This window comes from Malurus melanocephalus, unplaced genomic scaffold (genome assembly GCF_030028575.1).
Source record: "Malurus melanocephalus ecotype Western Australia unplaced genomic scaffold, MMel_1.1 scaffold_117, whole genome shotgun sequence".
In the NCBI taxonomy this organism is placed as follows: domain Eukaryota; kingdom Metazoa; phylum Chordata; class Aves; order Passeriformes; family Maluridae; genus Malurus; species Malurus melanocephalus.
Window position 1 is genome coordinate 1,100,902 of NW_026623349.1, and position 24,550 is coordinate 1,125,451.

At 37.1% G+C, this 24,550-nt stretch overlaps 1 protein-coding gene across 2 annotated transcripts; it reads right to left on the reverse strand.

Moving 5' to 3' along the window:
* Positions 1-267: 267 nt before the first annotated feature.
* Positions 268-24,191, reverse strand: NAA35 (N-alpha-acetyltransferase 35, NatC auxiliary subunit). Of its 2 annotated transcripts, none has more exons than XM_057370001.1 (23): positions 24,125-24,191; positions 22,461-22,604; positions 20,697-20,730; positions 19,213-19,327; positions 18,039-18,113; positions 16,854-17,021; positions 15,905-15,971; positions 15,149-15,192; positions 14,515-14,565; positions 13,717-13,800; positions 12,792-12,906; positions 12,133-12,311; positions 11,005-11,064; positions 9,569-9,675; positions 9,281-9,347; positions 7,905-8,003; positions 6,477-6,655; positions 4,756-4,892; positions 3,763-3,830; positions 3,381-3,521; positions 1,669-1,791; positions 1,180-1,260; positions 268-673 (listed from the first exon to the last, which is right to left on the reverse strand). In XM_057370001.1, the coding sequence occupies exons 2-23, from the start codon at positions 22,582-22,584 to the stop codon at positions 614-616; spliced, it is 2,178 nt and encodes a 725-aa protein (XP_057225984.1). In that variant the 5' UTR covers positions 22,585-22,604; positions 24,125-24,191; the 3' UTR covers positions 268-613. The 2 variants fall into 2 exon arrangements, with proteins under 2 accessions (XP_057225984.1, XP_057225983.1); XM_057370000.1 differs by lacking the exon at positions 24,125-24,191 and adding an exon at positions 23,926-24,025 and having other exon boundaries at positions 269-673.
* Positions 24,192-24,550: the final 359 nt, after the last annotated feature.

A 24,550-nucleotide genomic window follows, 5' to 3' on the forward strand; every position in this document is an offset into this window, starting at 1 on the left:
TTAAGAACATGGACAATGGAACAAATTCTAACTAGGAATCTTCAACAGGTAAATGACTAGTTTTCATTTATTCTTGATTTCTATAAAGAATGCTTTAGCTTGGAGGATGTGGAGAGAAAAAAAAAACCACAATATTTCTGTACTTGCAAGTAAGCAATTCTGATACAATTAAGCAAAACCAGGGAAACTCAYCATCTCTCCAAATGACTTTGTTCAATGCAGAATTGCAGTAGCTCAACTGTGCACATCGGACATGAGTCTTTATTGCATGATTTTTATTCAGTTCCTAACCCACCACTTTCTGAGAATACATTAATAAAAATTATTTATGATCAAAATCTGTAATAAAATCAACTAAGGGAAAACATTCCTTAATAATACAATTGATTAAAATCAGCTTCACGCATAATATCCATWAAACTTTATACAAACCACTTTAAAACAGCAGTTGTCATTCAAATCACATAAAGGCAGCAGACTACAGATATTCCACGTAACAGTACTTTTATCCTGAAGGTCCCTCGTAGTCTGAGTGCAGCACTAGATATTCCGTCCTAGAGCTGGTATCTGCTACACAGATATTCTTCAGTTATCCTAATAAAAACCTTGTTCTTCAAACAAGCTTCACAACTGGGAAGTACTTATGAGGAGAGAAGTCAAATTCTGGAGGAACCTAAAAAGAAAAGATTTAAAATATTAAACATCTTTGCATTTATAACTAATAATGAGAATTTTCTGTCTGCAGGTCAAAAAATTTTACAGCAACAGATTGAAACCAAAATAGTCCTCTTGGCATCTGCTAATTGTGGCAGCCATCACACTCATGATTTTGTTCACACAAGCTGCTCATACACTTGCTTTTTCCCCCTACTGAAGAATACCCATATTATGCTGTCCCACACCCATTTCTCAACTTTTTTTTTCAAAACATTTATATATTAGAGTTTTTCATATTTAGATAACTAGAACCATTTCCAGGGGGAAAAATAAATTAAGTTACTTTTCCTGTTCTTAGAATAACTATGGCTTAGAAGCTGTTTATTTGGCTCTTAAGAGATCTGAGGTGGTTTTACACAGAATTACAGGACCATTCAGGCTGGAAAATCTTCTGATCATTGAATCCAACCTTAATGTATGTATTACAACATTTTATGTTCAATGAAGCTGGCATTTCCTTACCTTAGAGTCTTTCTTGTGGCCTCCTGCCAGCAGCTTCATGACCACAATATTGGGTTTTGCAACTTTTAAAATTCGATTGACCTAAACAGAAAACAGCAAGAAGTCTTCAAGTGAAAGCATTTGACTTCAAAATTATTTTGAAGATAATACTCTAATGTCGACATACTATTAGCAATACAGCAGTTCTCATGCAGGATCAGTTTAACAGAGATCAGACTTTTTTGGATTTTCTTCTAAGTACAGCAGCTGGATTAATTTCATTTAATGAAAGGTGCATTTATTTTAAGAGTCACTTTAATAAAAATTCACAGACCATAGAAACCACAGGTTTAACAATTCTTGAACATTACTCTCCTGTCTACTCGTTAATCAAAGCACTCAGCTTTGCTCAGCATTTTGATGAAGTACATTCTGCATCTCAAGCACATCCAGATGAAAACAAACACTCTCTTTCAAGCAAATACTCCTTTTCTAGTATTTTAGTCTTACCTCATTGTCTGGATTCGGAATATTCTCAAGAATCATTTTAGCTTGCTGGTAGTGCTTGCTAGCTGCCATGTAGAGATCTGATGATTGAGGAGGTGGACTATACTTATTTAAATCAGACATTTCCTGGTGTGTTACAGAAACACATAAATACATATTAAAAAAAAACAAACCAAAAAACAACCTTACAATTGCCAGGAAATTTTATCACCTTAAATGCAAACAACTTACTAGAGTCAAGAGTTACACCAACTAAATACTGATTTTAAGAATCGAAAGTGAAGTTGAAAACGTTTATTTAAAATGGCAAAGTGCAAGCAGCAACACAGTGTTCAACCTACTACAATGCCACAAAACACAATGAAATTCTCATCATTTTTATAAAAGTCACGAATTTGAACAAATTGCCATTCTTTGCTTTAACAGTGCTATTCAACAGGGTATGAAATTACAGGAAAAAAATAGGTAAGAGTAAGTATATTATTTACTCAAAGTTACAGCAAGTCAGATGCTGAAACTGTTCAAAACTTCATTTTATATAATTTTGATTCTTCCAGCTTCTCTGTTTTTGATTAGGGATTAAAAAAAAAAACAAAACCCCTTTAATGACAAGGAGGAAACCATGATAACTTCTTAATTTCCACTACAACAGTTCATAACATTAAACTGGGGAGAGTGACTGGCATAGAAAATAGCGCTCTTTCAGTTCAGACTAACCCCACAAGTAAGTAGAGAATAAAAACCAGCTGGGTGAGCAGCAGGGGTACTGCAAACCTAGCTGAACACAAGCCAACAAGGTGCTCTTACTACAAATCAGACAGGCCTCATGTGGGAGTAAAGCAGCAGAATGGCCAGTAGATGAAGGAATGTTATCCTTCAGTATTTGTATTATATTATCTGAAATACTGCACACAGGTCTGGATCCACTCAGTTCTACCAAGATGCTGAGATGTGCAAATGGTTGGGGTCCTAGAGCTATGAACCACAAGGAGCAGTCAGTGGACCTGGACTTTGAGGATGCTAATGGGTAATTTTAATAGYAGTCTGCAACTACTTGAAAGACAGTTACAAAGGTGTCAGAAGATAAAGGCTCCTTGTTAATAATGGCAAACAATGTAACATAAGAGGCCACACTTGTGGCTTGGTAATTCAGACTGGGTATTAGGAAAAAAGAGTAGTGCAGCCCCCAGCCGGTTACCCAAAAACTTAATAGACAAAGAAAAGTAACTGGATCAGATTTTATCAAAGAASTTGGAAAATCTCCAACCTTGATTTGTTTCAGACTTGGCTAGACAAAGATACAGGTAATGTGATTTATAATAACAAGCCTCCACTGGTCCCTTCCAAACACCACTCAAAAATCTACTTTTTTGTTTTCCCATTTGCTTGCTGCACTAATAAAAACATGCTGCTGTAATTACCCACAGCCAAGAAAGTTGTTAATAGGCTTCCAAGAGATTAATATAAACCAACAGAATAATCTCAAACTGCCACACTGGACCAATTTTTAAACATTTAAGCATTGAAGTTTATTAATTCAATGCAATACATCTTCCTTGCACACAACTAAAGCTAGAAGTCCTTGCCATTTTGACAGTTTCAGTGTGAACTTTGAGACATTAATGGCTCTTTTTACAATGACAATGCTGTCTAAAGCAGGTGAGTAAATGAATTCTGTAAAAGCATAGGCAGCACCACACGTTAAGATTACTCACTTTAAATTGCAGGTAATGCACTGGGGGTGGTGTTATAACACTGTTGAATGGAGCAAATCTGTGCTCATATCGAACTTGTTCACTATCCAGTTCAAACTTAGGTTTTCTTACTTTGCCATCCATGTCAAATGCAATCATTGTCTGAAAGAAAAGGATAAAATACTAGCTTTATGTCATATTTTGCTGTAAGGAAGTTCAAAGTTAGGATTTAGCTGTAACTGGAAGGATAGAAAAACTATAGAATTTGCCATATAAAATTATTAACTTGAACTTAATTTCCAGACTCACTATAAAGAAAGAAGGCATGCAATGTATCCATGATCCCTATTACAAAAAAAAAAAAAAAAACAAACTAAAAACAAATAGAACATAAATTAGTTACCTTGTACATCCCAGCACACATATTTTGATATGCTTGACTCATGGTGATCTCTCTGCTGAGAGGGCGAACTGCAAATTTTACATAAAAGTATTTTTAATTCAATGTAAGTACATGTAGTAATTTCAAACCAAAAGAGTTCTTCCAAATTTCCACAAACTGACCTAGCTCTCACTAATATTTTTAAATAACTGAAGTACACAAAGCCTAGATACGCATTTCTGCTCACCCGGCTCCCTGTCACATAAAATACCTCAAGACACACTAGTCACATGAACAACATGCTGCTCTCAATGAAATAAACTAGTCAATGATGCTGTGACACTGAGCAACAGCCTCATACTCAACTGTAGATAAGAGGTCTGTTTGCTTCAGGGATTTTTTTTGACTTAAGGCTGATAATAATCCTGATACCCTAATAATCCTGATAGCATTCCTTTAAGTTTCCCTTTAGCGTCCAGGATTTAACTACTGCCAAACTGTCCAACACTTGGCATCTTCAGTACATTAGTAATTTGCTAAACTTCTAGAGACAAGGGAACTTAATTGATATGATCCTGAGCTATTCATATCCAATTGTTCTTCCCCTTGAAAAGGTGGCAAGGAAACTCACCAATGTAAAATTAGGAAATATGCTTTAAGAACTTCTAAAGCCAAAAAGAAGTTACAGAAATATGCTCAAAGTCTAGTGTTTGGGTCTACTTACATTCACTAAAAGCCTAATTCTGCAGAAATGACAGACTGTGAGAAGGTCCAACACATAACACAACTGATGAAACTGTGAATATAAACGAGTTTGTGTTTTTCTGAAAGCTTTATTTGAAAGTAAGTAACTGACTAGCTAAATTGGAAATTTTGAAAAGTTTTACATTCGGCCTTCATAAACTTTATTTTTCCTACCCGTATTAGTGTTGGCGCTGTAAATTCTGGATTTTAATTCTACATGGCTGCATGAAAAGGAAAAAAAAAGAATCTTAACACTCTACACCTAGGTACCTTTCTTCTTTTTCTTTGTTTTCTTACTACTACGGCCTTTCTGTTGTTCCTCCATGATCCTCTCCTCTGCCATTTGAGAGCTATCGGCACGGCTCAGCGTTGACATCAGCCAGGCATAGAGGAACTCTGAGAGATACCTGCATGGAAACAGCACAGAGCTATTACAGGCTGCAGTGCACCATGCACTCATGCTGTGTGCATCCCTGCCAAGCGCCAAGGCACTTACTCCAGGATGTAAAGGACAATGTTCATGGGCAGTTAAACTCTTTCTTTTGCATGGCTGGAATCAACACATCAGTCTATGTTCTTGTTCCGATTCAACCACAAACAGCTTAAGGTATCCAACTTTCTAACACATTTACTAAGTGTAGTCTAAGCTTCATATTTCAAAATCACGTAAGATCACATTTTTCTAGAACCCTTCCTTCTCTATGAAATTTTTTTAAAGATACTTTTCTATGATTTATTATTCTGATAAACAAGATTACTACTGGCTTTTTCAAGCATTAAAAAGCTGTGAATTACTACATAAAGGGGTGAAGCCCACAGACACAAATCCACATTCAATTATTTCAAAGTTATTCAGACATCTTTAAGAACAATTTCTTCGAACGTGGAAACTAGTCCCATAAATAACCTGATTAACTTCAAAAAGAACAAGGGAAAAAGAACAGAAAAAGAATTACAGACTTGGAGCACAATGAAAATGTAGTAATAGTTTATAAAAAGGTATAACTCAGAAGAAAAACTACTGAGAAAACTGAGTTTCATTTACACATTACCTCACAGGAATGGCTTGGTTTTGTTCTTCACTAAAGTAAAAAAGCAGTTGACATGACAATTACAGCTTAGAGTGATTTTACTAAAATGGTAAAGTGAAATATGGACAGGTAAAAAACCCACTGTCTTACACAAAAGTTGGCATTTCCTATTGAGGTTTTACTTAAAGAATACTGCCATCTTCTGTAATGTTAATTTTCTCACTTAACATGCTATTGAAACAACACAGAAACACAATGAAATACACTGAAGTTTGTGTCATTTGAATTGCTCTCATCTGTCACTAAGAAAGCTTACAACTTACATAGAAGTCTCTTGGTAGCTTCCCAAAAAAACCCAATAACTTCCACGTTTATCTTTTGGCCCAAGCTATTAACTTTGGAAAATGATTAATGTGAATGGAAGTGGAAAAACGAAAGTATTCTGTCTCCATATAATGCAATCATTTTCACTAAAGGCAGAAGATATCTCTTCAAATATACTCTAAAGAAATTAATTTTAGCTAGTCAACTTTCAGATTACACTTATAATTTAAAACTTTGCAGAACTTTTCCAGAATACTAGAGATACAAGAGGAATACAAGATMATCAATCTTGTTATGACAAAACTAGAAAAGAATAAAGCAAATTGCTTTTCTCCTGCATGCTCTTGTCTACCAAAATTAGCACATTTTTCATTCATTATCAATACAAGGCTTCGTGCCAATAAACTAAACAGAATGTGATTTACTATTTCAGGAAAGAAAAAAAACCAGTCTTCACTAAGTCCAAGTCTTCAGTCTTCAATGATTTTTTTTCTCCACTGGTAGATAGGTAAACCACAGTACTGAGCAAGTTTGAAATTATAAAATCATATTTCAAGTCCCTCCTTCAAATATTTCTAATTATAGCTCTCTGGGAGTGTCCCTCCATGAACAGCTGTCAATAAAGCATCTTCTTACCAGTAGATGTAGTAATATTCATGCATACTGTAAAGTTCCAACTCAAAGCCACTGAGAAGATACTGTATCATAATACGAAGGTTATGATACAGGACCCAGGTGCCCAAGCAGGCCAAATGTTGCCTTTGTGGTTCCTGCTTCAGTAACATACTATGAAGCGCTGCATCTACTTTCTCTGCCTGTTGGAAAAAAAATAAAAAGACCTTAATGTAACAGACAGAAGAGGAAAAATATTTGACTGAAACACCATCCCAAGCCAGAAATAAAATCTTAGCAGAATCCTAACAAACTGAGTCAGTACATTCATGTTCCAGATTACAAGACAGAAATAAGTCTAGAACTGTCATAAAACTGGAAAGACACGTAAGTAAATTCTGCTGCACAGAATAAAAATACTCTATACAGTAATACAGCAAGAACATTAGATGGGTAAAATTTGTAATTTTTAAATGTATTTGTATATAGATCATTAGCAGTCAGGAACACTGAAACTCAGAACCCACTACACACTATTGTTCATTTTTCTATATTGGAAATAATTAATTCTCTTTTTTTAAAAAACCTAGCTGCATTGAAAAAATAAATTTGTAAGTTTAATATGCATGAAAGTCACTGTGTTCCACCAGAGTAACTAAAATACTGCTAAGACAAATTGGTCTTAAGAAGCAGATTGTATTGAAGATGAGAACTTGGAATATCGTCAGTAATCCTGAACAGAACAATCCATATAACCTGCGACAAAATGAAAAAAAAACAAACCAGTGCCTCAGTTACCATACAAGAAAAAACTCAATCAAACCACCTTGAAAAAAGCTGGAGCACACAAAACCTCCCTCCAAGTTCCTCAATTGTTCTCCCTGCAATGTACATCTTGAGAAATATTTTACTATTATATGACTGTCACTGCTGAAGAAACATTATTTCCAGCATGAGAAAATATCTACTTTTTCTCATCTCTCCCTCCCTATTCTTAAGAGATGTCCAAAATCAGAGCACATATTTTAGAGATTATTTTTAACTTTCTTTTTAACCTTATAAAATTTTACAGTTTACATCACACCTAAGTACAAGGCTGAATTTTCAAAGGTGTCTTGTAAACAGGCGTTATCTATCTCCCCCTGGTTACATGTTGCAGACTAATAATCACAAGCAGGGTAGAGACTAAAAGCTGTGCAGTTACCATTAAAATATATCACAGCAGGTTTTCTGAAGTCTTCTTCAGAACTTTTAAGGTTCTTAAAAGATGTTGTATGTTTTTCTTCAATACATCTAACACGAAGTTTGTGGATGCATCCTAACCATTTCTTGGGCTAAAATTTAGAAGTCCTAAAGGATTTTGCTTCATTAATTTAGAATCTAATACATGCTTCACTCTATCAGTAATATGCCTGGAAAGAACATTTGCTAGCCTGCTGCCCAAGACATTACCTCATCCTGTAGTGTGGCAAATTCCTCAAGAATGTGACCCAGTTTGTCTCTCTGACGAGCTCTGTTGTGTCCATGGATTTGAATCAGACTACAGAATGGCTGAAAAATCAAAATGTAATTTTAAGTTATCAAGGCAACTTTGAAACTACAGAACTATGATGTCTATTTGTATATTTGTATATCCCATGATATGTCTATTTGTATATTTGTATATCCCATGTATATTAAGAGGGGATTCCTTAACACTCCCTACAAAGTGCAAGTTAGCAGGAAAGCAAGCATTCTGGAGTGATGCAAGAGCCAATTTCTCTGTGCACAAGTTAATGTCAAGATTGAGTGAGCTATTGATCCATCAGGAAATGTCACCAGAACAAAGGATATTTCTTATGCCTAAATCCATGTGCCCAGGTGGCTAAKGTGACCAATGGCATCCTGGCTTGTATTAGAACCAGTGTGTCCAGCTAGACCAGGGCAGTGACTATTCCTCTGTACTCAGCACTGGTGAAGTCAGACCTCAAATCCTGTGTTCCCTTCTTGCAGCCCCCACTGCAAGAAAGACACTGAGGASCTGGAGCACGTTCAGTGCAGGGCAATGGAGTTGGGGAAGGGTCTGGAGCACAAGGCCTGTGAGGAGCATCTGGGGGAGCTGGGGGTGTTCAGTCTGAAGAAAAGGARGCTCAGGGGAGACCTTATCACTCTTAAAACTGCCTGAAAGGAGGTGCMCCCAGTGCAGGTTGTCTCTTCTCAGCAGCAGCAAGAGACAGAACACGAGGAAAGAGGTCTCAAGTTGTGCCAGGGAAGGCATAGATTGAATATTAAAAAAAAAATTCTTCACAAAGAACTTTGTTAAGCATTGGAACTAGCTTCCCAGAAAAGTGGTTGAGTCACCATCTCTGGAAGTACTTAAAAGATGGTACTTGGGGTCATGGTTGAGTGGTGGATTTGGAGTGCTAGTTTGGACTTGATGAGTTTAGAAGTCTTTTCCAAACTAMATAATTAAATGATTTTCTTAAGATTTTCACCATGCCACATTCAATAACTGAATCTTTTAAAATAACTTAAAAAATTGAAATTGGAGAGAATATAAAAATATTTTTGCTTTTATTAGTGCTGTGCATTTGTTTTGTTACATGAAACTACCCTGTAAATAGGTAATAGGTACCAATTTCTTTAGAAGTGGAACTTCAAATAAAAAATCTGGAAGCAGGAAAAAAACAATAATAATTATACCAGCTTTTTAAAAAAGCACTACCAATTTAAGACGGCCAACTTCAATCTTCTCTTTATGCCAGGTATCTAAAATAACTGGTCTCATTTTCAAATGTATGCCAATCTGCCAAGYACACAAACATGCTGTAATTGGAATGCACACTTACCCGAACGCAATGTGTGACAAAGGAATCAATGTAGTCCTTCGCCTGGTGATTATTATAAAGACAACACCTAAAAGGAAAATATCCATATACATACATATTCTTTATAAATGCCACCAGTCTCCGTAGCACGAGAAAAAAACATGACTGCAGCACCAGCAACTGACTCCTTTATATACGAGCACTAAATACAAAATATATGGTTTTCGTACATGTGTCATTGCTCTTGTAAGCAGAAACATTTTTCATCAGACATGTAAACACATGCAAGTAAACTCAAGATCCACTTACTTTGGAGAAAGTACTGGAGGACTGACGAAAGACCTTAAGGCATCTTTTACCATGTCTTGCATGAGGTGAGTGCCAAACACCTTCTTGTTATCTACTAGAAAAGTTGTCTAAAAATAAAGTTATGTTTTTAGAAACRTATTTTAAGTTAAAACTAACGCTCTAGAATTACTAATAGAAAGCTCTGGCAGTACCTATTATATATAAGAAATCTGTAAGATTACTTTATGCATTAAAATGATTCAAAACTAGGTCCAAAGTTAAAGATTCAGAAATGTTGAGATCTGACACTTCTGTGGTATTCCCAGGACACTAAATACAATTCTATTACTTGTTTAAGGCAATGCATGCAAAATTATTTTATTTCTTGGACTTTGAGGATGATAACTGAATAATATTTCTGAAGAGTAGCATAAAATATGTGCCTTCTCTGGAGGCAGATAAGACAAAATCTCCAGACTACTGACAATGTTTTTCAATCCCTATGGATACTACTGCTTACATCAGTCATGTCTGATACTAGTTTAAATTAACTGTACTCCATATGTGCTGCATCCCTTTCTTACATGGTTTTTCAGCAGCTGGAGAAAAAGCTCTGCTGTTAGGCACCCAAAGGGATTACACTAACACATGTAGTGGAAAGTCAGAACATGGTATGAACACATTTTACTTGTCAATAGTTATACTCCATTGGCTCTACATATGGTTTAATAGGAATCAAATGTAAAGAATTTCTGGCCCCCAGGGGCACCCTACTAAAATCAAAAACTTCTAGAAGGAATTATTTACTCAGAGTTAATGAATGTACACTGCACTTTCAAGGCAAGAGAAGCAGTGAGAAGAAATAGTCTTTTCTGTATTAACCATCAGTTTTACTGTAGTCGCAATAGAAGCAGTCTATACATAAATTCTGTCTAAACAGGGAGAGGAATACAAACACCAGCTCGAGACTGGCACAGCATGCAGAGAACAGAATAAAAATGTGTGTACAGGCACAGCTTTATGGCAGAAGAATCAACACCTTCTGTTTTAATTAGCACATACTCAAATGATAAAGCAACACTATTAAAAAATTATTTTTAAAATTAAATCAGAACATAAGCCTTAATATACAGAATCACAGAATGGTTTGCATTGGAATGGCCTTAAGGATCATCTAGTTTCCACCCCYCCTGYCATGSGCAGGGACACCTCCCAAGCTTTGAACACTTGGTGGAGCATCTACAATTTCTCCCACACAACTCTGGACAACCTATTCCAATGCCTCATCATCCTCACAGTCAAGAATTTCTTCCATAATAACTAATACTTACTTATCACCAGAAAAATTYTTACCACTTAAATATCATTAAATACACATTATTACAATACTTAAAACAAAAACAGGAATTTATAATGAATGCAGAAGTATTTTATTCATAGATATAATTAGGACTTGCCTGTAACAGGGATCTTGAAAGAACACATGGAGATTGCTCACTAAACTCACAGAAAAAGTCCTAATGTAAATTTAGGAAAAGAAAAAAAAGATATTTCAGGTTAATATGCCAATCTGTGTATGCGTAAGTATACACTAAATCATTTTTACACACACAAACATGCACGCACACGCACACACGCACATTTGCATGTTTTCTGAACACACCTATACAACTGTGTAAATACACCTACATTTTGTTTAAAGACATACACAAACATAGCATAGCATCATACAACTTGTAAGAAAATGACCATGAATAGTTTGAACAGAAAAAAAAATTATGAAGGTTTTCTGCAATTGTAACTTAACAAAAAGGCTTCTAAATTTTCAAGTGCAACAACTAGAAACATGATGATAGTACAGAACAAACAATACAATGAGATTGTTAAGATAATGATRTAACTAAACCCGATATTGAACAAAACAGAATTGATTTAAAAAAAATTGAAAGCCAGGCAAAGCTTWACTGGTACCATGTGCTTCATGCAAACACTGCTTTCATTAATTGACAAATGTAACTGTGTTTCTTATCAGTCAGTGAATGCATGGACATTAAAAAATATTTCAAGCATTTAAGTGTCTTCCAATAAATGTAGGCAGTAACTAAGAGTAACACCAGTTTTTCATGAAAGAATACAAGCAGGTGCTGAATGCCTATTTAGGGAACTGCATGCTTAAAYGAAAGTGTATTTAATGCTCTCTTTTGTTACATGCACATGTGCAGAATACTGCTTAATGAACCTGAAAACACCGGGCATACAGCAAAGAATTATGTTCTGATTCTGTAGACCGGACTTTTCAAAAGGAAACTTGGCTGGCCGTTGCCACTAACATGCATAATTATGTCACAGATTATGGGAAAAGTGGGAGGTATGAGAGAAGAAAGCTTTGTCAAAAGAAGAAAAATATTAAGTATCAGGAAGGACAATAAACTGAAATTGTACATAGCAGTGAGAAACACCAAACACATACATAGTCCTCAGTTTTTTCTCCAATGAGCATGAGCATCTCCATATGGAATGATTTTTTCGCAAATGACATTTTCTGATCTTATTTTTGGCAATAAGTAAGAAATATTCATGCTTACCAGTATACAGTGCAAATTAGTTAGGTTGACTACTTCACATACAGTTTTTATTCGGTCTATTAGTTTGGAAAAATAATTGACCATTTCTTCCCGTTTAATAATTTTTGCATATCGAGGGAAAGTTGGTGGCAACAGTCTCTGATTAACAAGTGGCTCAAACCCCATCATAATAGGATGATCTAAAGGAGGAGGGGGGAGAGAGAGAAGATGCATATAAGCTGTGTTTTCAGACCACACTTCAAAGTTGCAAGTACAATACCAATTATTCAATCAGCCAAAATGAATTCTTTAAAGTGACAGATAACTTCCTGAGACTCCAATAACCCAACTAAGACAATGACTACTATTTAAAAAAAACACCAGTCCTCAATACTTCAACGTAGACCTGTACAAACAGTGAAGCGCTGTTCCCTATTTTAAAATTACATACATGCTGATGAAACGCACCTAACCCAAAGTGCTCTGGCTTTGAAATGCCTATTGCTTTCAGGAGAACTACCACTTGGTAAAATAAAATTAAAATCAAACAATGCAAATCAGTAATAATGACTGGAATAATGAGTCTTTTAGTGCAAAGTAAATAATGATTGCAACTTTTTTTAAATACATTTATAAAGGGATCATATCCAAGAATGGAAAAAATGTAATTTGATACATACCTCCTTTAGTGGTATCATTTTGTGCCTGCATACCATGATGCAGTGAATTGTGTATGGCAGAAAGCAAGTCAGCTGCTTGAGTCATWAGTTTCTGAGCTTCTGCAACTGCACTTGTCTGACAAGCAGGAAACAACTATTAACATTATGAACCAATATATTCTGACTATATAATTAATGTAAGTATAAGAAAAAAGAAGGGCATTAGGATTCTGATGTTCTTACACAACCAGTTCTGAAAAAACCTAACCCAACATTTTTGTGCAATGCCTTGTATTTTATGTATTACATAAATTCAACACTATATATTTTGCTGTGTAAAGCTTAATGATAATTACAACTGAAAGTCTTGTATACACTACATGAGAGTCTACTCCAGGGGGACATGTCATTCTATTCCTTTGCCTTAAAACTTTAAGTTCCTTCCCTTCTCACAATTAGGAAATCTTACATTCAACAAACAGGCAAATTGTATGGAATGCTATTAAATAACTCATCTCAGACCAAAGATGTCTAGCAACAAATTCAGTATCACATGGAATGAAAAGCTAGCATTTCTTTTGATATGGACAAAAGACTATCCAGTGTCAGGTAACTCCAAAGGATGGGAGTAAACTCAAAAAAGAAAACATTTGCTCATATGTGTGAAAAGAGTAATTAGAAATCTGTAAATATTTTTACATGTTTTGTAATGGATATTCTGTCTTTCTGCAAGGCCATAATAATGTCAGCTACTAGCCTTCCCAGTGTTCCCTACTTTCAACAAAAACTGAGTATATGCCACTGTAAGGCTTTATTCAAAGCTTTTGCTCCATCCACATCAATTCAAATCTCCTGAATCTACACAGTAATTGCTGGATCTTAAAGAATGAAAAATGAGTATTTCACAGGACCACAATGCAAACACAGACATGCCAAATGAACGTACCTCTTTTTTTGTAAATGCTATTAGGACAGTTAGTAGAACCCGGGTAAACTTGACTCTGCTGAACACAGCTAAACACTGCTGATGCTGTAATAAAGTTATACCGCTGATTATTAAGTAATAGGTATTAGATCACAGAATTATAAAACATCCKGCGTTGGAAGAGACCCACAATGATCACCCAACTCCTGCCCTGCACAGGATCACACCAGGAGTTACACCGTGTGCCTGAGAGCTGTCCAAATGATTCCTGAACTTGGAAAGTTTTGGTGCTGTGACCACTTCCCTGGGGAGCCTGTTCCAGTGCCCAGCCACCCTCTGGGGAAGAACCTCTTCCTAATATCCAAGCTAAACCTCCTCTGAAATAACTTCAGGCCATTCCCTTGGGTTCTGTTACTGGTCACAATAGATCAGTGCCTGCTCATCCTCATTCCCTCATGAGGAAGTTTTAACTGCAGTGAGGTCTGTCCTCAGTCTCCTCCAGATCAAGTGATCTCAGCTGCTCCTCACAGGCCTTCCCCTCAAGGCCCTTCACCATCTTCCATTGGACACTCTTTAAAGCCTCAATGTTTTCTTATATTGTGCCCAAACTCCCACAAGACTGGCCCTCCCTGCATAAACACCCAAAGTGCCTCAGCATGCCCTGACTGGTGTGTCCTGCTCTGTTTGCCAGCTCTCCACCATACTCCTGGGTGATCACACTCTCCCAGCTACTTTTTATAGCACGGGTGGGGCTWTACCCTATTTAAATCTCCCAATTACATCCATGAAATCCAGGAAAAAAAGCAAACRGTTTATTACTTCAAGTTCAACTTCCGGATCTCTCTCTTCTCCTTGTCGACTTCGAGTGCTCTACAAGGTAAAGAAATGTCAAACAATTTACTAAAAATTGTAAAGGGAAGCTACTAATAAAATACCTTTGCCTTCTCTAAAACATCCATCTAAATAACTCCAAATCAGTTTTAAAATTAAAAATKTCTTAATACATAATCCAGGTACTTGAATGACCCTCCTACAGTACTGATATATCTCAGTAAATTCTGCAAATAGGCAAGGAAAGTGCAGGAACATTTTACTGTTCATTGTAAGATATGGTAAAGAAAATTAAGTAACTTCTTTAACAGTATATAGTATATCTGCCTAAACCCCTGAAATTAAATATGTACTTTCTGTATCCCAGCAGTGTTATCTTCTATACTGTAATTCCACCTACTACTAGTGAAGCAACTACTAAAGAAAAAAGTCTGAAGATTTCACTATCTTTAGCTAGAAGGCAAACTAAAAGCATGTTAAAGAAACCATTGTGTCAGTTCTTCAAACTATAATGACTATAATGACACAAAACTCCTTCATTTTTCATAATCCAACTCCCTTCCCCAAAATTATATTAAATACACCTGACACATAGCTGACAAGATAAACAAGAAAACAATACCTTCACTCGTCTTTGCATGTCATCTTCTACATCTTTCAGCATACCTGGAAAAAAATCACAGCATGATTAAAAGCTGAGAAACATTCCTAGACACACCTACAGCACTCAGAGGAGAAGAAGATCTTTTTGGGAMAATCAAAAGTGCTTTACATACCCATTAGTCAAAGACCAGACAAAAAATATTCTTGCGAGGAATGGTGGGGATGTCTTGCAATGATCAAAAATCAGAATATAGACTAACTGATCCAAAGCTAAAGTATTCACAAATGTTTCAAAAATAAATTCATGTAAAGTTCAAGTATGTATTAAAAGAAAAGGTATAGAAGGATTAACATACRTACTTACGTATGTACCTAATAACATCTGTATTTATAGCTGTAGAATTACTATATTGACTTTTTTTCTAAACCAACCACTTTAGAGGACAACAAATTGTGAGGCGAAAAAGCAGAACTCAAGCAATGCACTTTCCAGTGGTCTGTATCTATACCATGATGAGCTTATGCCTAGTCACTTTGTTGGCACATCTGAAAACACTTCTTCTCTTTCTCAGGCACTTAACACAACAACTGAACCTTTTTTATAAGGAAAAATAATTTTATCTCTCTTTTTACCAAGTTAGCAATTTCCACAAGACTAATAAAAAAAACTTAACAGCTGAGAATCCTAGTAATTCATTAGATGTGACTGAAAGTAATCACATGCTCAAAAGAGAAAGAGGCTGCTGGAGAGACACAAAGAAAGCACAAACTGTACCTGTAACTCTAAGATCAGTCACACTGTTGGCCATTTTAAATCCATAAGTCATTGACTGAAAATCTTCCTAAAACAAAAAAAATCAAGGAATTGATATATAGAGAAATATAAAATCTGTAGTTACATTTTCAGATTGGAGTTTTAGTTTTGTTTTGGACTTTTGGGGAGTTGTTTTCTTATTAGATTTTGGTTCTTTTTGCTGTTTCTTCTTTTTTGGGCGAGTCGTTGGGGGCGTGCAAGGGGCGTGCTTTTGTGTAATTCCATCAAGTGTAAAGGTCCAAATGTATTCTACACAACTGAATACACTCAGAATGAATACACTGARTGACTTTCCCACCCAAATCCATTGTACGGCAATTATTTTTTGCACAAATCCTTAATACCAACATGCCCTTCATATTTTCATCAAGTGACACCCTACCAAAATGTTCTAAGAACTACAGCTGTAAAATCATATTTACTCCATCTTAGATATAGTCAGCAAGAGTGACTTAACCAAGCACAGAGGAAACAAAGATTGCTCTGAGCACAGAAAACTAGACTCTGATCCCACTGACAGATGGACATTTTAGACAGAAGATAATCATGAGTATCTTACGGGAAAAAAAAAAAAAATTAAACCGGAAGAAAACCATAACTGAAACTTATTTCAAAAGGTTAGCCACAAGACTTGCATTGCTTCTTGAGTAAGATACTTATGTGGCTCCAGCATTCAAGGAAAACACAGAAGAGAGTATGAAACACCTTAATTGAGGAAAACTGCATTTTCATAGGTATCAAGTCTCATTACTTATCAAAAGTAATACTTTCAGGAYGGTAAATTGCTACTCCTACAGCAGCCTCAAACATTAATGAATGTCATTAATAYATTGTTTTATTTGCACTATCATATAACGTTGCATATTTATCCTCATAGGAGACAGGAACACAGGAGATGCGAAACACATACCTCCTCAAAAACAGCTGCTTTATTAACCTTTTCTCTGGCAATATCACAAATTTTTAGGATTCCAAGAGCAAAAGCCTTCATTGCAGGATCTTCTATGAAGTCTGGATTATGAATATAAAGACAAGTGAATACTGTCTGTGCCAAGGAATGTCCTTCCAGCCATGTTATCTAGAGAAAAGAAAATTAAATGTTTTACTCATGACAGCCAACTCCTCATTTTTATAGATCTGTTCTTTTTCCATTTTATTGTGTTTCAAGGATTCATTAAGAAGCTCCTTATCATGGCAACCTTTCACATACCAAAAAAGGGCAAGTGAAGTTGTTGCAAGCCTGGAATTCTCATGTTGAATAAACTTCTTCTATAAAGTTCAAGTCTAATCCCTGTGATTTAGACATGACATTATGTTAAGAGACCTTCACATTTATAAGCTTTCTCTGCATACATAGTGAATGGAAAATACAAATGACTATGAGACAATTCACAAATATTCTTCATGTTCTCTCTTAAAATGTAGGGCTTCTTGTCACAATCCCCTCTCTCTATACAATGATCTTTACATGTCTTTCTGATAAAACTGATTGGAAATGTTTAAAAAATGTTATTGATGTAACTTTAAAGATTAACTTTAAAGATTAGTATCATTTACTGAGGAAATTAAAGCAYATACCCAGAAAAAAATTGTAATTAACAAGTTATTTAACTTATGTTTAACTGACATTTGTTAACTTATGTTTCACATGACATTTAACTTATGTTTTTCTAAATGGATTTATTTTCTTTCTTCAAAATGCCTCTGTAAGCTCAGTAAATTCTGGTCGTACATAAAGGAGCAACAGAGCACTATCAGTTACTGCACACTCAGCTTCCAACACAGTCAAAAATCAATACACAGCAGGCAATCAGATAACATACATTTATAAAACAAGAAACTATAAAAGCTTTTAAAGGTTTTCAGGTGCTACCAGCTATCTTCCYTATTTCTTATAGTAAAAATATTAAAAATCAAAATTCAGCCTTTTATAATAGACAACACAATAGAAATTTAAATACTATATGTATATTTTCTGCTTGGTGAATCTTTTTTTGAGTTCTGCTAGTTTTTTTCTTCTTTTTTCTTAAGCTACATGAAAGAATTGTATTTTGAAAGAAAAACCATCTAACCTAAAGAACAGAAGAATGCTTACCAAACAACAAAAACATGTATCCATTATTCCTACCAGCTCTGGTGAAGTGAGATCCTTTATTTTAATGGTGCCATCCTTAGAAAAAAAAAACACAAAACAACCAAAACCCTAAATACTATGGATGCATACAGACAAAATACAATTTATTTGTACAAGCAAAAGGGAAATGAAAATTTGTTTAGCATTTCAGAATATTTGTACACCAACAGCTATACTTATCAGCCTCACAACATATCTCAAATTCTTAAAAACTTTGCCTTCTCATCAGCTGAAAACTGAGCAAACATAAAACTACCCAAAGACAATGCTAGTCACAATTCTGACCTATGACTATCCAAAAACAGTTTTAAGAACAGTGAACTGTCAAAACTAAAATCATAAAACAGTATAATCATAATAAAGCTTGAACAAGGAATAATATGCAGGACCAATTCTTTGAAGACTGCTTTTTAAACTGGAAATACTTGTAGTGTTTTACTGCCTTAAAGATTCAACACCAAAAAGACCCCAACTTTACTCTGATAATTTAATTTGCCCAATCAATACAATTTAAAGCATACATTCTACATCACTTAGCCAGTGTTTTACTGAGTTGTTTGGCTCCATTCAAAATGAAGTTCACCATAAAAGAACACTTTTCCCTATMAGTACATTATTTTTTCCCAAAATAACAGAAAGTCTTTCAAAGCCTCCCCACCAATTTATCTTGATCATAAATCAAAAGTTAATCTTTCCTGTTGGTGAATTTTCCAGCTTCTGTTCAATGCTAATAAACTCGAGGAATCATAGTGTTAATTTCCATCTTCTTTTAAGGAAGTTGGTTTTCAGATTAAATAGAGGCTAATGAATATATCTTAATATAAAAGGCACATTTTTAAGAAGTACAGAGAGACTTCCAAAACTATTTTGGTWATACATTTACTTGAAATATTAATACCCAATAATTCCACAGTACTTTTCACTGGAAGAGTTAGCATAAATGTGATAATGCAGGTAACAAACAGGTAAACATCATAAGCTATTTGTTACTGAACTATCCAGAATAAAGAGAAAAATACAAATTTCAAGTGAAGATTGAAAACATTAATTATRCTGAATCGTGTTCAACTGTCGTTTGGCAAAACTGCGTATTTTTACAAAACAGTGTAAGCAAAACCAGGAAATTCAAACGAACCTTAATGGCTTGCTCAAAGTTAAGAACCTTTCTGTTAACTTGGTTTCCAATCATACCAGCATCCATCTTGGGATCCATCATTTCAATGGCAGACATGGCTTCAAAAAGACCAAAACTAAGAACACAAATTAAMAAAAGGTGCTGAATGTAATTATTTTATACAAAGTAATCTTCATGAACAAATGRGAAAGAGCATAGGATGAAAAACCAAGTACACCGTGTTCTGACCACAGACAATAAGGCATATGAACATTAGTACTAATCTTCAGAAATGGTTTTCATGAAGTTAAGAATATCTCAACAAGTTAGTACAAAGAGAGACAGCCAAGTGTAAAAGAAAACTATTTCTTTAAAAATGAAGAACACTCCTTCCCAGCTCAATATCCCATTACTGCATCTTTGCACATTTGTTTATATACATTACATAGGATCTTTTGAAAGATCACATAAAATAATAAACTGATATTAATAAACTGTTATTACACCATACCCAAAAAACCAAGGTATATCTTCCACAAACTAATAACACAAATGACATAGACTAATAAATAATGAATATACCAGCTTTTWAAAAATTGGGCATATTGAATGCCCATTCATTTGAAAGCAGAATACTGATACAAGAAAACCCTTCATGTAACAACCTATCACTTGTAGTCAAGGCATAAAAGTTTGCAGAAGAGCCACAGCAAAAGACTTGCCTATAAAAGAGGAGACAGACTGCCTCACTTTATCACAACATTCATCAGAACTCCTGCAACAGTCTTTATAATACAAAAGGTTTATTGCATGTGGTACATTTAAATTCTAAAAAGTGTATTTGCTCTGAAGTGCTCTTATTTATAAAACTACACCTCAAATTCTGCTTTAATTCTGCTAAGTAACTAGCTGGTGACATCCTTGCACATGCTTTTAAGCAGGTTTTCATTTAATAGTGTATTTCTKTTTTCTGGGCTATTAGTTTCAAATAAGCACACTTTCCTTCACTCAAGTGAACACCTTTTTCTGGCTAAAGAATTTAATATTTAAAATATTTAAATTCTTTAAATTCATAATCCTTTAATAAATTCAGCAAGTCTTTGAGTACTTTTCTTTGAAATATACTTTCAATTGGTTCACACTTTCTCCTTCAGCACGATATTTAAGTTACATTAAAGCATATGGCTTGTTTATCAAAAACTTGATAGTGACATTTGAGGCAACCAAGTTTACAGTCTTTCTGACATTTTTTCATAGAAACATAAAATAGTTCGGTAATGAAATTGCCACAGATGTGCTATAAACTTCTGAAATATAATTTCAATCAAATGGAAAATGTAATGTTATACTTAGATAATCAGGTATGTTTAGCATTCATATATGTGCAACATAYACATACTGTTGAGGATCTGTGATATTCCATACACTTCAAATACTTTATGTAACATCAACATGTTTGTAGTAATTCTATTTAAAAGGTACAATCATCCCACATGCATACTTACAGCTTGTCATGAAGCAGTTCTCCTAATTTCAGTTCTAGAAAGGAACAAGACAAAATAATTACAATCATCCTACTAGTACAGCTTCTCCAGACAGTCTTGTCATACATGAAACTTGGTTAAATTTTATCTCCTCTGTCCACCTGTGGAGAGGGGCAAGTGAGCAGCTTTGGCAAGTGCCTGGCCTCTGGCCTGCATCAACCCATGACACTATTCCACCTTCATTTGCWTTTATTTACAAAGCACTTTCAAGACTGAAAGACTAAAAAAATCCCAGTGTTTCATAGAATGCCCCATCCTTCTTTGTTACGCTAACAGTTAAAAAGTTTTAGCATTACTAAGCACACAGTACACTCACAGCCCAAACAGCTGATATCCTGGGCTGCATCCAAAGCAGTGAGGCCAACAGGTCAACAGAGGGGATTGTGCCTCACTGCTCTGCTCTGATGAGGCCCCACCTGGAACACTGCACCCAGCTCTGGGATCCCCAGCACCAAACTATATGGACCTGATGGAGTGAGTCCAGATGAGGGTAACAAAAATGAAGGGAAGGCTGGCACACTTTCCTATGAAGACAGGGCTGAAAGAGKTGGGGCTCTTCCGCCTGGAGAGGAAAAAGTCTAGGGAAACCATTTAGCAGCCTTTCAGTTCATAAACGAAGGCTAGAAAAGAGCTAAGAGGTACTTTTTACTGGGGCATGCACTGACAGAACAAGRGGAAATACTCTTAAACTAAAAGAGAGATTTAGATTAGGTATTAGAAAGAAAATCTTTACAGTGAGAATAGTGAGTCGCTCAAAAAGGTCACCCACAGAAGCAGTGGATGGCCCATACCTGGCAATGCTGAAGACCAGGCTTGATGGGGCTTTGAGCAACACAGTCTGGGGAAAGGCGTCCCTGCTCATGGCAGAAGAGTTGTAAAGAGATGGCCTTTAAAGTCCCTTCTAACCAAAATCATTCTGTGATTATTCTGTGGAACAGCAGCATCTGAATAGGATGGCACAAAGCTGTTTCCTCTGCCCCTTTATTCAGATATCTTAATCTTTTCCAGGGGAGATTAYTGAAAAGCTTGCTTTTCCTCATTACTTTTAAAGTAATCTTTAGATATATATGATGGGTATGCAGATGTAAGTAATACAGAGAATTATTTGATGACATATAGAAATTGTGTTTATCAATATGTAAAATTGTGTGTGGTAAACTGCAGTTTTTGCATTTTTATTTTTCYCTAACGTCATCTTAAAATCAGTTGAAAAAACTGTACACTAGCAATAGCATCTAACAATAATAAAGGCACTGGTAAATGGAAGCAACTGATTCCCCATTACTGAGATGCAGTACATCATTTCAGAAACTCAAGACTTGTTTCAAAGATGAAAAATGATGTACTGATGAACTAAATGAATTACTGGACCCTAGAGATCCAAAAATATACAGGAAAGAAACAGTATTGACTCTGCATGCATAAACAACATTTCCACTTGGCAGAAGAGACAAGAAAAAATCATTGCAAAGGAAAAAAAGCAGGTATGAAAACGCRTAAGATGAAAAAAACTTCAACTGAAAAYATATTTATGTAATCTGGACAAGGAAGCGAAGTGAAGTGGTTCATGACAATTCCAACCTCATAGCTAACAACAGAATCAATGTAGCTCATTCATGTGAAGCTTCAATCTGAGACAAAGTATTGATCAGAAGAACTCAAAGAACTTTGCATAGGCCTCCAAAGGATTCCAAGTTTTCTCAGAATGAAAAGRCTGTAACTCACCTCTACAAGCTTCTTCAAAATCTTGGGTTATATCTATCCAGCTGGTATTACTCTTTTCCATCTTGTCAGGCATACCGAGTTCCCAACCTGAATCATCATCTTCTACTGTAGCTTTCATAACCATGATGCTGCACCTTTATATTCCTGTCAGAAACACCATATATTTGCACAAGCTTGAGAAAATGCTTCATGGGAATGATTTTTCTTTTTCTTTTCAAGAGTCAGGTGACAAAGGAATATGAACTATCATTTTATTTAAACACTACTGTGACATGGACCAACAGAAAAACCCTTACTAAAAAAAACTATAAGAAAAAGGTTTTCTTATTCATAATTTCTTTACAAGTAGCTTGTAAGCTGTGAAACCTCAAAGATTAAGGACACCGAAACATCAGCTGTAGAGAGCCATACWAAAGAGTCTACTCTCAAATTAGAAATAAAATTGGAAGCATAAAGTCCTCCCTTGCAGAGAATACAATTTTTTTTTGTTCTTTTATATGTCCTCCTACTGCTCTGCAACAGGAATTAAAAACAGGTTGCTGTAAAACTGACTACAAGCAAGTCTAACATTCATATGTTATTCATATGAAGCGTATTTCGAGAAATTTGTGAAAAAGGGCTTATTTCCCTGATTTCTTCCTCAAAAAGCAGTATCAAAATTGCAGCACGGAAGCTAAGCAACTTCAGACTTCAGACTGGTATGTAAGTTTTGAACTCCACGGACCAGTTATTTCGAACTAGTTCTGCGCTTTCGCAACCTCCCAACACGCGGGCAGCCTGAGGACTTCCACGCTTTCCCGGTCAGCCTGCCTAGGAGGTATCAGCAATGCTGAACTTCCATCACACTGATGGAGTTCTCGCAAGAGACAGCTGAGAGCTCGGCAGGCTCTGAGCAGCTTAATCACAGCCGCTACGGAAGCTTCAAACAAAAGACCCGGGGAGAGAAGACCCCCTGGACATCGGGAATTAACAAAAACAAAGGGGAGGATCAAAAGGCTTTTGAACAGCAGCCCGGGGGTCCCTTCGTCCCAGCCAGGCTCACTCCCCGACGGGGCGTCAGGGTGACACCAGCTCTCAAGGGACGGCAGGGACTGCCATGCTCAACGGGCTGAATGAGGAAATACGTGAGATCAGTTAAAATAAATTAAATTCCCGCTKGCATTTCGGAATATTGAGACCTCTCGAGCTCTCCTCTTCCCCCAGGTCATGCCAACTCCGGCACTGCCAGAGCGCGGCCAGAGCGCGGCTCAGCGGGTCCCGCGCAGCCCCCCGGGGGCGCCGGGCACCGCGGCCCGCCCGCCCGCACGGCTCCCCCGCCCCGCCGCAGGGGAGGGGCCAGCGAGCCGCCCGCCCCACTGCGGGGCAGCGGCACCGCCGCCGCGGGCTCTCCCTTCCTCCGTTCTTCCCTCGGTGCCCCTGCGAGCTCCGTCCGCGCCCCTCGCCCCGCATCCTCCCCGGGCCTCACCCTCAGCGTCCCACGCCGCCGCCCGCCCGCCCGCCGCTCCTGGCTGGGCCGCCGCCGCCGCACACGCGCACAGCCACCGCTGCTGCCGCCGCCGACCAGCCCGCGGTCCCGGCCTCAGCGCTCCGGCGCAGCCGCACAAAGGAGGCTCCGCCGCGCCGCCCCACCCCGTTCGCAGCYGCCCCTGCGCGCTCCCGCTTACCGTGAGCGGCGAGGCGGGGCGAGAGCGGCCGGGGCGGCGGCGCTCGGCACCCGCTGCGCCCGCGAGGAACGCGGGGGTGGGGCGGGCGGGGCCGTGGCGGCTCCACCCAGCGCGGTGCKGCTCGGGCGCCAAGAGGGCCCCGTGTGGGGGCGGTGTGCGGCAGCGCTGGGGGGCGGGCTCAGGAAGAGCGCGGGGGCCGAGCTGGAGCCGCGGGCCGTCGGGGGCTGCTGCTCAGAGTAGGCAGAGTCTCTTTCTCCAGAAAACTGTTGTGAACGCTGTATAAATATCTAAAATGCGCGTGTCAAGAGGACGGAGCTCCACTTTTCTCAGTGGTGCCGAGCAATAGGACGAGAGGCAATGGGTACAAACTGATGGAACAGGAAGTTCCACCTGAACACGAGGAAGAACTTTACTGTGCAGGTGACT